Below are 18,625 nucleotides of genomic sequence, written 5' to 3' on the forward strand. Positions count from 1 at the left end.
CATACATGAATGCAAAATACAGCAGAGATGTAATCTTCAAAGAGAATCAGAAGGCATATATCCACGGGAGGTACCATGAAGATGAAGAGTTCAGAAATAAACAGAAGGCTTATAAACGCGCGAGGTATCATGAAGATGAGGAGTTCAGAAAGAAACGGAAGGCTTATAAACGTGGGAGGTATCATGAAGATGAGGAGTTCAGAAAGAAGCAGAAGGCTTGTGCCAAGGCTTATGGACACAGGAGATTCAATGAAGATGAAGACTTCAGAAAAAAACAGAAGGCTTGTGCCAAGGCTTATGGACACAGGAGGTTCAATGAAGATGAAGACTTCAGAAAAAAACAGAAGGCTTATGCCAAGGCTTATGGACACAGGAGGTTCAATGAAGATGAACAGTTCAGGGAAAAGACCAGGAAACGCATGAAATTGTACATGGCCTATAAATCCAAAACGGACCCATTATTCAAGATGCGCCGTGACATCCGTTCTGCATTGAAAATCAGAAGAAAATACAATGAGTTATGTCAAATCCAGCTCAGAGTGCGCTCTGAAGAATCAAAGATGAAAGCTATATCTATTGCAGCAGAAAAAGCCAGAAAAGATGTCGCTACTGCAGAACAAAGTCAAAAACAAAAAATTGCTATAGCGCTTTTCCATGAAGTCATAAAAGATGGCCCTACTTTTGTGTGCACAACATGCCATCGGGCACTTTTCTTTGATCAAGTGGACAGTTGTGTTCGGGCAAATTACACACAAAACCCTGCCATGGTTTCTGCCTGCTTGACAGGCACATACGTTCATTTATGTGACAATGAATGCGGAGGCCCAGAAGAATGCACTGTACCCGAAGAAAGGCGAAAAGAGTGGATATGTAAATGTTGTAACGCAACTATAAAAGCAGGAAGGATGCCAGACATCGCTATTGCAAACAATTTAGAACTTGCACCCATTCCTCCAGAGCTCTGCCAACTGAATGTGCTTGAAAGACAAGTGATGGCATTAGACATTCCATTTGCCAAGATTCTCACACTTCCTAAAGGCAAGCAGGGAGCAATTCTTGGTGCTGTCGTGTGTGTGCCATCAGAAGTGGAAGCCACAGTAAACGCCTTACCCAGAAGGATTGACTCATCCGGCTTGTACAGAGTGAAGCTAAAGAGACGTCTACGTTACAAAGGCCACCAATTGTTTCACACTGTCAATATGACGAATGTTGTGCGAGGCCTGAGAAAACTCAAGGAGACACACCCCGACTACAGAGACATCACAATTCAGGATGATGAGAGCATCGATGATGATGATGTGGAGGCCCAGCTTGAACAAATGGCCACAGAGGAAGTCATGGATAGTTGTGATGAGGCCGAAATGATTGAAGTAGCAAATGCCACTGAAGGTCTCGACCCATCACAGACGGTGAATCAACATCCACCCAATGCTGAAGATGAGCAAGATGTCCTTAGACCTGGACATGGCCTAGACAGTTGCTTGCAAGCGGATGACATTGGACAAGAGATGATGACATATGGAGATGGCATATTCACCATAGCCCCCGCCGAAGGAAACAGGCCTGTCAGCTACAGCACAGTCCCTAACCTCGAAGCAAAGGCCTTCCCTACATTGTTTCCAACTGGAGAGAACACTTTGGATCGGGAGAGAACAGTCAAACTGTCCCCAAGCAGGTACTTTAATGCAAGACTTTTCAGTGTTGACGGACGTTTTGCAAAAGACCAAAGCTATCTCTTCTTTGCACAGTTTGTCACAGAGACACACTTGGCAAGAAACAGCATGTCAATTCACTTAAGGAAAGGCAAACCCTACACCAAAGACGGTCGCAGAATTAACATTAAGATGTTGAAAAACAAGCATGAAGTTGAGAGGCTGGTCAAAAGTCGAGATGCAACAAGATTCATGGTAACAATGAGGGGGACTCCAGCTTTCTGGCACAAGACAATGCTTGATTTATTTGCTATGGTCCGTCAGTTAGGCCCACCCACTTTCTTTGTGACCCTAAGTGCTGCAGAATTCAGATGGCCAGAAGTCATAAAGGCAATAAAAGCACAACAAGGCCAAATAGTGAATTTTGACAACCTGGACTGGAATGAGAAATGTGACATCCTCAGAAGCAATGCAGTCACTACCATGAGGATGTTTGACAAGCGTGTTCATGCTACATACTCAAAACTTCTACGCTCTGACGCACTACCACTCGGACACATCATCGATTTCTTTCATCGCATCGAGTATCAGGCAAGAGGGTCGCCTCATGTTCATGCACTAATGTGGGTAGAGGGCGCTCCGGTTCTTGGAGAAGACTCAGACGAGAAAATATGCAAATTTGCAGACCGCTACATTTCGTGCCAGCTGCCTGATCCAAACGAAGATCCCGTACTTTACCAAATTGTTCTACAAGTTCAGATGCACAGCAGAAACCATACAAAGTCCTGTAGGAAAGGTAAAAAGACATGTAGGTTTGGATTTCCAAAGCCACCAGTTGACAAAACATGGATAACCAACCCAAATCCAGTTGATCCAACTAAGGAAGCCACAGAACACCTTGAAAAAGAAGCAGATGAAGATATGGCTAATGACACAATGGGAGGAAATGATGCAGCAAAGGAAAGTGCAGCAAAAACAAAGGAAGCCACACAACAGACAGCCAGAACACAAGCTGCTTTGGGCAAACTCAAACCACTGTTTGATATGCTGATGGACTCCACATCAGAAGTGACGGACCTGTCAGAGTTGCTGACAAAATGCAATTTGACTCACCAAGAGTACGACAGCTGTCTTGAACACATGAGGAAGACACATATCCTTTTGATGAAGCGTGGAGTGAAGGACTGCTTTGTGAACAACTACAACCCAACTTTGCTGAAGGCCTGGAATGCTAACATGGATATCCAGTTTGTCCTGGACCACTATATCTGTATCTCATATATGCTGTCCTACATATCCAAGGCAGAACATGAGATGGGAAACCTTCTCAACGAAGTGGTAGTTGGCATAGACTCCACGCAAGTCTCAGAGAGAGATGCAATGAACAAACTTGTTCACTCCTACGTGAAAAACCGACAGGTTAGCTCCCAGGAGGCAGTGGCCAGGACTTGCAGCTTGCATTTGAAGGAATGCTCACGTAAAGTTATCTTCCTCCCGACGGATGACAACGCAATGAAAATGAGCCTCCCACTCAGCTCGCTGCAGAATAAACCAGATGAATCAAACGAAGTGTGGATGACAGGACTTCTGGAGAAATACAACGCCAGACCCAAAACACCTGAGTTTGAGACCATGTGTCTAGCTACATTTGCATCCGAGTACAGAATTTTATACGGTGCGGAAGCTAAAAAGGATGGTGTCCAGATGCTCTGTGGCCAAAAGGGAGCATGTAAGAAACGCATAAAGAACCATGCCATCATCAGATATGCAAAGTTTTCGCAAGAGAAGGAACCTGAGAAATACTACGGCAACTTGCTTAAAGTTTACCTTCCTCATCGCCATAAAGCCTCACTGAAAACTGAAACCTTTCCCACTTACAAGGAATTCTACGACTCAGCGTCTGTCAGATTACCTGGGACGGACGAGATTTGCTCCGCAAAGTCAATTGTTGAAAGGAACAGGAAGAAGTTTGAAAAACACAGTCAAGTAGTGGACGACGCCATAGAGGAATTCTGGAAGAATGGCCCTGCTGAAGATGCTTGGGCCCACATTGCCCCAGAAAATGAGCTAGAACGCATGGAATGTCTTGCTGAAGAACAACAAAATCCAGTAGCAGACGACGAACAAGACGATGTGCCAGAGTTCAGCTGTCAAGATGTGGGACAAATTGCACATCACGTATCGGCCCCGCAAATGACAGAGGATTATCTACGTACCATGCATCAAAACCTCAACCAGAAGCAAGCCTCCATCTTTTACTCTGTACGAGACTGGTGCTACAAGACCGTAAATGAGCAGAACCCAGAACCGTTCTTTTTCTTTGTCACTGGGGGTGCTGGAACTGGCAAATCTCACCTGATAAGGTCCATCTACGGTGAGGCTACAAAGATTCTCCGTCGACTCCCGAGACTGTATGAAGACATAGATGCATCTATGCCCACAGTCTTGCTGTCTGCGTTTACAGGAACTGCGGCATACAACATCACAGGAAATACACTGCACTCCCTCTTGAAGTTGCCAAGAAACCTGATTCCACCCTACATAGGACTGGGAAATAAATTGGATCACATGAGAGGAAAACTGGGACATGCTCAAATCCTCATTGTGGATGAGGTATCAATGATTCCAAAGTCATTGTTCTCCTATGTCCACTGGAGACTGCAGGAAATCACAGGCAATAAGAGGCCTTTTGGTGGCATGTCCGTACTTGCTGTAGGGGACTTTCACCAACTCCCTCCAGTGGGAAAAGGGAAACCACTCTGCGTGTTTGAGGAAGGCGCTCCAGACCTTTTCAATGAACACTTTCAGATGATCACATTGACGGACATCATGCGACAGAAAAATGATGTGCCCTACGCACAACTTCTGAATAGGTTGAGGGTCAAAGCAAAGAGCGATCCGTTGAGTGACGCAGACAAAGATCTCCTTACTCAGAGAGTGACTGAGCGTGATCGTTGTCCTAAGGACATTGTCCACATCTTCTCAACCAACAAAGAAGTAGCTGAACACAACACAAAATCTTTGTATAACCTCCACTCCAACATTGTGAACATACCTGCAAACGACACCAGGACAGGTAAAGGGAATCACCAGATGACCCCACTTGCCAAACCCTGTACAGGACAGCAGAAGGATCTTCTTGACAACTTGCAAGTTGCAGAAGGTGCACCTGTCATGATCATCAGGAACATAGATGTAGAGGATGGTCTTGTAAACGGCACATTTGGCAAGATCGATACTGTAGAAATGCACGGAACTACAGTAACCAAGCTTTGGCTGGCATTAGACAGGCCGGAAGCAGGACAGAAATACCGGAAAACACCTGGCGCCACACAAGTGTACATTGAGAGAATGGAGGAATCCCTGACTGGCGAAAATGTGGTTCGCAGGCAATTTCCTATAAAGTTGGCATATGCTTGCACTGTGCACAAAGTCCAAGGCATGACTACAGAATTCGCAGTGGTTTCCTTGAAACGAATCTTTCAACCAGGCATGGCCTATGTTGCCCTCAGTAGGACAACTTCGTTGCAAGGATTGCACATCATTGACTTTAATGATAAGAAAATCTATGCTGATCCAGACATCATGCTTGCACTGCAATCCATGAAGACCGTCTCACTGGAAAATGTTATGCCACTGTTGAAGTATCAAGCAACAACACGCCAAGCGCAAACTGTCAGCATTGTCCATCACAACACGCAAAATCTACCGGCTCACATTCAGGACATCAAACGTCATCACGAACTTACACTTGCAGATGTCCTGTGCCTAACAGAAACTCATCTCACCGGCTCCTTTGTTGCTGACAGCCTCCAATTGGATGGATACACCATGTTCAGTCGCAACAGACGCGACTCGTACACAAGCATCCCCAAACGTGCAGAACAAAATGGTGGTGGCGTTGCAATCTATGTGAAGAACCATTTCCACGCTGCTGAAGAGCGTGACCTACACAATGTGACAAACCTGGAGTTTGTGGTTGTCAAGATAGAGTCCCCTGTCAAGCTTCTGATCGCTGCTGTGTACAGACCACCATGTTACGATCACCCATTCTTGGACAACCTGAAGGCGCTTCTGGACTCCTTAGAAATGATGGACCACCATCCCATTGTAGTCTGTGGAGACTTCAACGAAAATCTACTGACTACTGTAGGTGGGCCCATAGCGACACTCCTGGAGTCAAAAGGATACATTCAAGTGATCAACGAGGCCACCACTGAGAAGGGCACGCTTTTGGATCACATATACATCTCAAGACCACAGCAATGTCTACAGTCTGGAGTACTACGTACTTACTACAGCTATCATGAGCCTGTATATTGCGTATTGTCCTCCAATCATGACTAACTAACTTCTGGATCAAGCTCCCCAAAAGGTGGATGGCAAAGTTGTTGATCACAGGATGAAGTGCTTATCTCCAAACACAAGTCTACCACAGACCAAAATTCAGGTTTCGTTAATCACACAGCATCAAAATTGCTCTCTTAAAAGTCACCAATGACATTTTCCCCTTGGACAACCTGAGGTGGTTGTGGACTCGTTGTGGACCACCATCCCTTCAAAGGTGTGCTACAAGTGCAAAAAGCCCTCAACTTAACTCAAATGTGCAGACGAATGCTGTGAACGTGTCACAGGACACGATAATCTTCAACAGTTCATAGGCGTACTCTCCCACCTTCACTTCTCCCTTGGATAAACCACCACTGCTGTTTCCTGCACACCTGAAGCCGTTGCAACCTTCTTTCATGGACAACTGCACCTTCCCCATTGAGGTAAAGCAGTTACATATGTCATTTCTCAATAATCTATAAAACTTGTGATAATGATAATTAACACTTAGTTTCACATAATCCCTGGCGCATATCTCATATTGTGTGATTGATTCCAGCCAATATGAGCATTGTATTACAAATGGTTGATGTGGTACTTATACAGGGTTGTAACTTTTGTTTCTTATTACTTTTTATCTTTTTTACTGTAGGATGCCATTGAAAACCAACAAATGACAGTCATTAGCCAACCTGACATATCACTTCACAGATGAAGTGTTGTCCTTTGCAGAACATCCCACACCTTGTGTCAAAGACTTTTTGCCACACTGGTCGGACTACAATAATGAAAAATCTGCTATACAGCACCACATTGAAAAAGCAAACAAACGTGTACAATTGGCACGGCGTGAACTGACACACTCCAGATTCATGATGCTACGCCTACGTGACCAGTTGGATACCTTACAAGGCCGTGATATTCCAGGTGTGTGTTAGGGTTAGGATTAGAAACAACCACAATAACTATCGAAGGTGTGTGTTTATTTGCATCATTGCCATTTTGTGTATTCATGTCTTTTAAAGTATCTGAATTCATGTTTTCTGTTGGCTCTAAAGACATCGAACCTGAAAACCTTGCACTTGAACTACAACAATATATAGATAGCATGGAACCAATCACAATTGAAGGTAAGTGTATATATACACTGTCACCGATCTTTGTTATTGACCTATATACCAATACCAGTTTATACTGTTCTCTTATATGTTTTGTGTGATTGAGGAGCAAACATAGGAATATTGCACTGTTGTAACACGACCAACTCCATGATAGCTATATCTTCTTTTTTTCCCTGATGCTTCTCATAGGATGCACTTTGAACTTCCATACAATTCCTGACCCTGCATTGTTTCCTGAACCTGAATGGTACACCAATCCATATATGTCATATATGTAAAATAAATGAAAACCTTTCCATAAACACAGAAAGTGCCATGTCGCAACAGACATCTCAGGAACACAATGTTGTGTAACATGGCACTGATTTACGTTTTTTGGTTCTGTAATTGACTGTAGCATGCCAGTACTTGTTTTTTTCTATTTGTGTAGTACTGTAATATAGCATTAACAGTAGTAGTACTAGTTTTATTTCCCACAAGGTAAAATTCCAACACTGAATACCATGGGATATTGTGTAGTATGCCAGTTATTTTTATGTTTTAATGTTTATATTTATGTGGTACTTTGTAGTATTTCTAGAAGTAGTAGTAACAATTGCCTGTATCATTATGTATACATAGTATAGAAAGACACCACAGATTTTTTTTAATAAATTGAAGTCCATAAAGAGTATTCAATCGAGTGACTTACTTTGCAGTTTAGACATTACTTATTTATATACACATGTATCAAATCAAGAAAGCCTCAATGCTCTTTCATATTATTTTAACCAAACAGAAGTTGATACCCCCCAACGAGTTTTTGCATGAATTGTCTAAATTGGTTCTAAATAGAAACTATTTCAAGTTATCTTCAGTGTCAAGGGGTAAGCATGGGAAGTCCCTGCTACCCCAATTATGCAAATCTCTGTATGGGGAAGTTTGAGAAGACTTTGTTTACAATACTAATCCTTTTACTACTCTGTTAAGATGTTAGTTCAGGTTAGTTCATGTTCCCGTTATTATACATTCAAAATAAAGACAATTCAATATGCTGTATTTGACGTAATGTCAACACTAGGGGGAGCCAATTACACAGAAAAACCAATAAATCACACTGAACATGACTAACATGCTATAAATATATGCAGTATAAAACAACGAAAACAACACTCCAACATTTCCTAAATGAACACTAACATGAATCCATACCCCCAATGCAAAAGACATTGGTGCATCAACAATAATAGTATTAAACTGTGATCAATCTTAACAAATACATAATAAGTAATAAGTGTTTCTTTTATCATCATCATCCCAACACATGGATATCATGCCCAGAAGTATGTGGATATCTCAACTCATGTTTACTTAGAACATTTTGAACCTGCACTCCATATTTATTTTACCATATTTCTCATATAAGAACATTTAAAACCAGTTTGTTATTGTTGTTGATCAACTCAGGACAATGAATACCTCATCCCCCTCCATTGTTCTGGAAATGCAATTATGAATAGCCATGGATAGCCAATTACCGTATGCATTACCATGCATCACCTGATGCATGAATTGTTAAACCATTTCCATATCTAGCCTTGTTTGGCCTTGACCTCCCTCTAACGCAACACCTCATGGCAGACTCCTCAAGTCGCCAACAACATCGGTGCGATGAATGCGATGTAGGCAACCACACTTTGCAATTTCCCAGAATTGCCTCTTTCTAGTTCTTTCATTTACTGGAGTAACCCTAAACTTTGTAGTACTACTCCTCCCACAGTTTTGATTGTACGCACTTGAGCCATATGTCAAATTGACCGGAAAAATCGGGAATCGTGTGCTTGCTCGTTTCTAAGAGAAATATTGTATAGTTTAATTGATATTAATTTATTAGTGAATAAAATTTCCCCATTGACATGAATGGGAAAATGCGAAAAATCACGTTCAAGTATTTTTTCCTCGGAGACCGTAAGGGCTATAGTTACAAAACTTGGAGGGATAATTCGTAATACTTACTAAAATTAATTCACTTATAATTATATCGGTCGGCCTCATGGTGGCGCTATAACAGCCCACTTTATGTTTTGGCTTATAACTCTTGAACCGTAGGTCGTAAATTCAAAATTCCTTTCTCCCTGTGTTCCTTGGGCCATGACGCATCTCCCCATATAGGCCACGCCCATTTGCGTCAGGATAGATTTTCCGCCATTTTGATTTTTCTTCAAAACACACCTTTATTTTCTATTTCTACAGATTTTGTCCGAATCTCACAGAAATCGGTACACATGATCTCTGGACCTATCGGACCGCTTTTACATTTTTTTCAGATTTTTAGAATTTTTTTTGTCCGTATCGTTCGGCCTTAATCGTCATCCAAAGTTAGTGGGAGGGGCCTATTTTACAAAAAATGCCAGATATCACGAATGGAATGTCCAATCCATCCCAAATTTGAATCACATGTCCGGGGGGGTTTAATCAACCAAAAGCCAAAAGCGATTCTATTTTCATCCATAGGGGGCGCCGCAAATGCGAAAAATTTAACAGTTTCATGCAGAAAAATGATTTTTGGGGGGATAAATCCCCTCCGAATTACTTACACATGGCCGCAGGGGTGAGCCATTGTAATTGGCTGGTAATATCAGTGGGAGGGGCATATGTAAGCCACTGCGGCAACCACACTTTGCAATTTTTTAAAATTGCGACCTTTCTAGTTAATATGTGCTTGTGTGTTTGTGTGTGTGTTAGGTTGCACACAGGTGGTGAAAAACAGCCATGCTGTTTTCGTGCTCATACCCAGGCAGGCACCCAGCCAGGCAGCCAGCCAGCCAGCCAGTTGATGGGCTATTTTCAGTATTAATTAGGGCTTAAGTTCTTAATTCTGTTTTGACTCTCAGGATGAAAGGTTTGGGAACCAGAGGGTTAGATAATGTTCTGCTCTATTTGCATGATTATCCAAACAAGTAGGACAGCTCATTCAAAATGCAGCAGCTAGAGTCCTTACACCTATTCATGAAAGTTTTAACATAATTATTCCCGTATTTACTCTGGCACTGAAATCACTTAATTGACCCCCAGTACAATACAGAATCACCTTCAAAGTCCTGCTAATAGCCTGTCTATACAGCACTTAATAATGGAGCACTTCACCCATTTTCAACTGTATCTTCATGTAATTGTTCCTAAATATTGCTCATTATAAAAATTGCACAATTTCCATCTATTCATTCTGTGTCTCATTGGTGAGCTATGGACAGTTCAGAAACCTGCCTACCATGTTATCATTGAAGAGGATTAATAATAGCTAATAGAAACATCAGCCTTTCTCTGGCTGTTGAAATAGAACAACGCCTTTGTTCTTCCACCCAGGCAGGCTTGTGTGTGTGTGTGTGCGTGCGTGTGTGCGTGCGTGCATGCGTGCGTGCGTGCGTGCGTGCGTGCGTGCATGCGTGCGTTGTTTTTTATTGCTGTGTTTAATGAACGTTGGTGCGTTTCTGCTTTTTACTGATGTTTACATTTATCATTATTACGGTACCTATGTTTACATGTCTCATGTTTATGCCTATATTTTTATGTTTTGTTAAATAACATTGAACTGAGGTGTAATATTATTGTTGCTGTCACCTGTCAAGCAGAAACCTTGCATCTCCATATTTCAATTTTATACTTTTTTGTGTTTAGTAATGCCTCACTTTGTCGTACAGTGTCACGCAAAGGGAGTGAACATAGCCTATCGTGTAGCTTGGCTATATTCTCTATTTCTGAACAAATTTGAATATAAACAAGTGACACAAGAATAACTCCATTGGGTCCATTGGAACACAATGTCACGGTTTTGGACACATGGAAGGTTTCCAACTTTCCACCCGACAGCAACGATACTGTACTGTAGTCTGACTGTGTGTGTGTCTCCTAGGTGAGGAAGGCAGATCCCTCCAGACTGGTGTTCATAGATAATTCAGGCAGACCACACCATCCCACTGACAACCTCAACTTCAGACTGGTTGAAGGCATAGATGAGTGAGTACACAACTATAGAGCGTCACAGTCCCTCCCCCTACCAGGGCCCAGGAAATGATTCCCCGTTCATTTTCCTCATAGACATTTCAAAAAGTATTTATTTAAAGACCTTTTAAGCCTTGTACAAAGCCAACTCGAGTTGTGACAAATCATGACAACAAACACAATTTTTCGGACCGAACAAATAATTGTTGTTTTAGTTATTCTATTTTTAGTGACTCATAGGAATAGACTACATGACAACCAGGAATAGTCTGGTGACCACCGGAGAGACGGGTGGCAGCCGGAATGTAGACGACGTAAGATAAAAGCAGCGATTTAAAAAAATAAGTTTCAGCATAAACTAATTTAACATTTTGTCTGGTGGGCAGCTTTCCAATCAGCACTACAGAAATGTCCACTGGAAGCTTGTTAGGATTTTGGTACAATGTCTGGCTGATTCAATTATCTATTATCCAGACTCATCTATTCAGTGAGATGAATTTGGTCTGATACAAATTCCCTATTGTCTGTCATGCAGTATGAGTAACCATCTCTATGAGTAACAGGATGTGCCAGTGCTTACATTGAAACAGAACAGAAATACTGTCTAATATTATTTCTACTCAGATATATGTGGCAAGGTAACAAAATAAAAATAAAAAACATAAATATGTATACATATTTTTATATGGGCCTATACAGTATACAATCATTTAAGTATTGAGTACTTTGCTTATATTTATTTCATAACAAAACCTTTCTATGTGTTAAGGTTTTATTGTATATTGTTGTGAAAGCATGCATGTCCCTACACAGTTGAAAAAGTACTTGAGGGGCCACTCCCAAACCTGTTCATACCTGCCGATCAAATTACTTGTAAGGTACACCTCAGTAAAGTAATTAAATGCTTTTTATAACTACACATTAACTTAACAAGTAAAAACATGTAAATAAACTCACTGAAACGGTCCTAACTGCTTTATTGTTCTGTTTTGTTTGTTTTTCTGCTGTTTTTTTTGCTGTTTATCAGGTTTCCAGAGAAAGCAGTATCAGTGCTCCAGTCAGGCTGTCTGGAGAGTCTTCTCCTGCACTCACTTTACGTGGACAGGGAATTCTGGGAGAGCCATGGTGGGGCCAGGGGCCTCAGGTCACTAATCAACACTGTGGAGCAGAGAGGGAAGATTATACTGCAGCACATCAGGGACAAGAAGCTCAGACTCAACAGGGATCTGTGATTTAATGGACCGGAGTGAAGTACAAAACAAGCGCACCCTTCAGAATGATAAGCTGACCGATAAGACTGAAGCAAAGGAAGCTCTTAACTGTCTTGACAGCAGTCTGTGACTTCAGAGTGAAGAGAGAAATAAAGTTTAATGATCTCTTAAAACCGCATGAAACAAGGGCCGTCCGGGTGTTGTAAGGGTAGGTTCCTGCCCGCCACAGTGGAGACTGGGATTTCGATTCCTCCATGGTGTCTCCGGGCGGCGTGGTGGGGCGCTCCCATGAATAGCTATACAATTAGTGGGTTTGTGGGTGGGAAGCCAGCAGGGGAAGACCCACAGACCCCTAAACTGTAGGGCCTATGGTTGGCCTGTTCAGCAGGGTGTGGAACTGCCTCTGCACACATTACGTCCTCTCGGTGAAACTCCTCTCTACAGCCTCCCCCAGACTAGTAAAGGAAAAGTAGGGTGGAATTAAAAACCCTCTTGCAGAAGTTCAGGAACAAGAGGCTTCTGCTCAACAGAGATCTATGATCGACTGGTTTGGAATATGAAGCAAGCCCACTCCCCTTGAGTTGATAAAATGAATTGATTAAATTTGTGCCCATGTCTTCCATAGCTCATCCCCCTCTGCAGTGCAGAGCTACATTATGAACAAAGAAATACCAGAGCAGTGCTTTACTGCATGTGACTATGATGCAGCAAGGCTAGGCATATAGAAATATTTGTAATTGCTTAATTTTTTATTTAACCTTTACTTTACCAGTAAAACACATTGAGACTGAGTATATTTTGCAAGTGGGGACTGGCCAAGAGGCAGAAACAAAATTACACTTCAATGCTACATCATACATGTCAAATTACACAACAGCCAAATAATAAATCCATGACATACCTCAAGAAACCTATACAAAGTATACAACAAATCCAACAATGGTACACTAACAGTAACCAGGCACAAGAAATTGTGCTCAGAGCAAATACACAATGCACATTATAAACAGGGAAAAAATGTATATATGGGCCTATGCAAAGGCTAGTACACATCCGAACATGTGCAGGTGTTGGACTGTAGATTTAAGATGATCCTTTTGAAACTTCTCAAAGGAACTTTCAAGGCCAATTTTAGTCTGAACTGCAGGTCATTCCACATTTGATCTGAGGTTTAGACCATTTTTTTCCAAATAAAATTTGGAGGAAATGTAAGGAGAAAGATCACCAATACTTTATACCCACCTGGAAGCGCGTCCACGCACGCCAGCCAGGAGCTAGACTCGACTGACTGGGGGGACCTCCGCCCCAGGGAGACTGACGAAGCTACTTGTAGATGTTACCCATACACACCGCTGCCACCAATGTAGCCTCGGCCGGGAGGCGAACCCGGGTTCCCCATTCCAGTCGACTAAAGAGCCATGGCCCAATAAGCAAGTAGTAACGCAGCACCATATAGCCTACACTAGGTAGTGAATTGATCCATTGAGTATGGAGAAATATGATTATGCATTTGTTTGGATTAGACTCTCCAAGCTACCTTTTGTGCAGATTTACAATATTAGGTACTGTATACAATACATGGATCTTTGTAAGACCCTTGGTAGCACAAAGATAGAAGTTTGTATTAGCTCATCCTACTCACAGCATGCGGGCCTGTGGGTTGTTTCTCATAACGGGCCTTTAAGTAATCGGTAACACTTTATATTAAAGTCGTCTTTATAATGCATTATGACCAGCACGTATTATGTTATAAACATAGTTATACGTTGTTATACATGATTACAAACATTTATAACGAGTGTTATAATGCCTTATAAGCACATTATAATGCATTATAAATGAGCTTATAATGCATTATAACGGCGACCTTAATATAAAGTGTTACCAAGTAATCTTCTATTCGAAGAGTAAATATGTCACCAAATGTCTTCTCACACCAGGGAAATTATGTGGCAAAATATATTTCAGCTTTTCCAGTAAATTCAAATACTTATTTTCCAAGTAATTGTGGTGTGGAAGCATGGACTGTCTTTTTTTGTAATTATATTTTCTATAGCCAGCAGCAGATTGAGTGATTGATTTGAATGTCTGGCTTTTATGAGATAAGCATTTCTGCGTTTTAATCGAGGGATTAAAATTGACTGTGTGAGAAAATAGCTTCTGGACTGGATCCATGAAGCCTTAGGCTGAAAATCTACAATAATATATTTTCTTAAAAAGCCTTTTCATAGCATTTTCATTACATATGACAAAAATACATAGATGAAAGAATTAAAGCTGAACAAAAACAAGATAAGGATCGAGATCTTCTGTGTGTGTTGAACACATTTATAAAGTTTGAATGGCAAATTAAAGAAATATAGATCTCATGCAATTTGGTTGTGAAAATGTCAGCTTTGGTTGGCTGTTACAAAATAGTACCCCAGCTATTTCTAATGGATGGATTAATTTTGTAGGGTTCACTATACTGTAGCTGCTTTCATCAACACTGAATAAATGGCTTTAATGAGACATGTTCTAATGTGTGATCCTCTTCTTATCTCCACCGTCTCACTATCACAGTATCCAGTGCATTATGGCTGTTTTTTTGTTTTCTTTTTGCATTTCACATTTTTTTATCAGCTTTAATTTCACCATACTAGCTCATTAAGGTTCATCCTATGCTTTGTACTTACCGCTTTCATATATTGTCACTTTCCAAAGAATCCAATGTAGTCATTAATTAGTCACAAGCTCTCTTGTTCATACCTTTTATTGGCTAAATATTTATAAAATTCACGTTCATATATTTTGAAAATATGCTGCAGAAACAGCATTTACAGAGTGAATGTAAATCTATACTTTTGAAACACTATTATTGAGAAGATTGTTATCTGGCATATGATATGAATGAATGAATGTTATTTTTTGAAGAAGGATTAGCTCCCATAGAAATACTTGTAGTTCACTGCCAAGTTGCTTATTTGATATATAATTGTTCTTTTAAATAGAAGCTGTTTGCAGGGGTGGTTCTGCAAATGCTTGCAAGTTCCCAAGATCAAAAAACTACATTTATTCCCCAGTTGAAAGACCAAAAACACAAGAAAAGCAGTTATTTTCTATATTCCTCTACCATCTCCTGAATCTATTACTCTTGGATTTTATTTTTGTTCAGACCTTGGGATTGACTGTGACTGTACTGTCCACACTGTTATTTGCAAATGATTAGATCAGATTTTTTTATTTGGACATGGTCGACCTATATGCATTGTGGTAAAATAGGCATGCCGCATGAGTAACGTTTAACACATTCAAATATATTGTGATGATTTGAAACCGTTGTGAGCTTGTAGATTTGCTATTTTTGGCAAGACTGAGACTAATCTCTAGAAATAATTATTATAATTGCTGTTGAAGACTTGGATCTGATTCCAATCGGACAGATGTGATTGGGGCTGCCAGTCTGAACATAGCCTTGGTGCTGCTGGTGTTTGACAGATGGTGAACTGGAGCTTGTTTGGCCTGGCGTCTGAATCTGTTAAAAGAGAAACACTGATATGTCAGGCTGACTAATAAGTGGTACATTGTTGCTGTCAGGCAGAAACCTCATATCTTTATATTTCTTTCCTTTTCCTGTGACAGTGTCACGCAAAAGTAACCAATCTACAAGCTCACAACGCGTCGCAAACGCACTGTGAGCTTGTACATACGTATGCTATTTTTGAAAACAAATGAAACTAGAAAAAGTGCCCTTCTGGGCACAGGTCTCCACCAGGAGGATAGGACTGTGTGAGATGTTTGGCAAAATGTTTAGGATTAATATAAACATGTTTTTGAGGCATTTTGTTCCGAAAATGTGTTTTGCAAAAATCAACCTGTTGGTGGCGCTATAACAGGCCAATGTGAAAAGGGTGGGATATATTCCTCAGCCTAGTAAGAAAATGTGTGAAAGATTTCACGTAAATTGCATGCTGCGTTCATGATTTGAGGCTTTTGTTCAAAACGGGGCAATCTTGCAAACTGTGAAAGCTAATTATAGCCAATTAGGATGGAATATGAAATATCGGACAGATCCGACTTGAGCACATGACCATAGAGATAGTGTGTAACGATTTGTGAGATTTTTGGACAGAATCTGGAGGAGTAATATCAAAAAATGTGTTTTACAAAAGTCGGCCTCCTGGTGGCGCTATAAAAGGCAGATGCGGAAAATGCAGGTCAACGGTTTGTCCTTGGCCTCTAGGGAGTGTGCATGCAACGTTTCACGCAGATCGGTGCAGTTTTAGGTAAAACATGTGAAAAGCTGCCTCATGGTGGCGCTATAACAGGCCGTTCTGGAAAATGTGGGGCAGAGGTTCATCGTTGGCATCCAGGGAGTGTGTGTGCAAAGTGTGGCATCGACCGGGTTAACGGTGCCGGAGATTAGCTGGTAACGGACGGACGGAAGGACACACACACACACGGACACACGGACGGACACACACACGGACGGAGTGCAAAACATACTCTCTCCCCATGCCTTCGGCCTGGTGGAGACAACCAGTAAGATGCCTGAGGGTGAGAAGCGACGTGCACACATCCGCCTGGGTGACAGTAGACTGCTGGTCGAGCGCTGACGCTTTGGAATGGGGGGTCAAATCAACAAATCCGCCTGGGTGACAGCAGACTGCTGGACGAGCGCTGGCGCTTTGGCATGGGGAGTCAGATCAACATATGGAATGAACTCTGTACTGGCCATATATGGAGCGTGTCAGAACAGGTCAGCTCCATATATGGAGATCTAAGGGTGGCAGCGGGGGCAGTGTCTTGAGTGTACAGGGTTTGATGAGGGCCCAGGTAGGGCCGGGCCTTCATTTTCGGGCCCGTTGAGAACTCTAGTTTGCGCCGGCTGCCGGGCGCGGCTGCACTAATAACTTTGGGGCAGGCCCGTCTAGAGTTTAAATAGACAGGTATCAGTGAAAAGGGAGACTTCAAAGAGGTAGGATGGATGGGGAAAGCTCAAATGGACCAACCAACCAAACAACTGACGAGAAATACACAATTTTAGGATTTATTTTGTTATGAATATGTTTGCATATTCTGAAATTGGAAGGCCTTGCTGAAAGTGGTTGATATACACACGGCTAGCAGGCATTTGTCATCTGAATGTGAAAGTCACGTACAGTGTTGCAGAAATGAATCATCTGTGCATGTTCTGCAACACAAAGGCCTCCGTCCTTGATGCATGGCTCTGTGAATCATCTGTACATATTCTATCTAGAACACAAAAGCCTCCATCCCTGTGTGTGTGTGTGTGTGTGTGTGTGTGTGTGTGTGTGTGTGTGTGTGTGTGTGTGTGTGTGTGTGTGTGTGTGTGTGTGTGTGCGTGGCGCGTGCGTGCGTGCGTGCACATGTATTATGCATGTTTGAAAGCAACTTGTCCATGACTCATATATAATAGCTAAGATATGTGTCACCACCACTGAGTAGCATGATGAAGGCTATTAGAATATTGTGATTCATAATGTACTTGACTATGTATTATATGAGCGACTCACTCAGGTAATGCATTTTCTGGCTGCCCAGGAGCTGTAATGAATATTTACCCAGGGGCCTAAATGCAGCGAGAAAGTCTAACATGCATGGGCAAAATACCTAACCTGACGGATGGGGCAGCAGAGAGTACACTGGGTTCCCCCCTCCTGCTCCCATCTGGGAACTCTCAGGCAGACTTGATGCCCGGCCACAAAACGGCCTGGCCAATCAGCGGCAGCTAGAGGCGGGATCAAGGCATACACAGTGCTGCCTTGATCCCGCCTCTAGCTGCCGCTGATTGGCCAGGCTTACAAAATACCATTGACTGAACTGAATTCCACCCACAGGGTGAATAAAGGTCTGAGCAAATCTGACCTTTGAAATTGTTGCACACCAAAGTGATCGCACTTTGATGGCAACGTTATGAAATCACAGAGTACAATGTGAGTAGAGTTATGGAGTTACATTGACATTGTGGATTTGGCTGTGCACCATGATGTCATACCTGTATCTTATTTGAGCAAGAATGAGTGAACATGTGACATGTGACAATTTACCCTCTGGAGATTTTGGAAGTCTCAATAACCTATAGCATACAACTGCTATCATCAGACATTCCTTTTATGTCAAATCTAACTACAAAGTTACAGTACAGTAAACATAGCGTGCAACAAATCCAACATATTCCTCCCATACCTCCATAGGCTGTTCACTGAGTTGGTGGTGAAATCTCTGACATTTGCCCTAATTACAGCTCCATGCGTGCATTGGACTATAATGCCCTAGTTGTTACTGCTGAAGCCCGATGGCTAAAAATGGTAATATTTACCCACTGTCT

At 41.9% G+C, this 18,625-nt stretch overlaps 1 protein-coding gene across 1 annotated transcript in view; it reads left to right on the top strand.

The window, feature by feature from the left end:
* The window catches only part of gask1a (golgi associated kinase 1A), a gene marked incomplete at both ends in the record, with an annotated part of 24,300 nt that extends 11,985 nt beyond the window's left edge, over window positions 1–12,315 (top strand). The window contains 2 exons of the mRNA XM_079503685.1: window positions 10,995–11,098; window positions 12,111–12,315. Coding sequence (XP_079359811.1) covers window positions 10,995–11,098; window positions 12,111–12,315 — 309 coding nt within the window. The remainder of the gene's footprint in view (window positions 1–10,994; window positions 11,099–12,110) is intronic.
* Between the last annotated feature and the right edge of the window lie 6,310 nt (window positions 12,316–18,625).

Source organism: Electrona antarctica (genome assembly GCF_951216825.1).
Source record: "Electrona antarctica genome assembly, chromosome: 6".
In the NCBI taxonomy this organism is placed as follows: domain Eukaryota; kingdom Metazoa; phylum Chordata; class Actinopteri; order Myctophiformes; family Myctophidae; genus Electrona; species Electrona antarctica.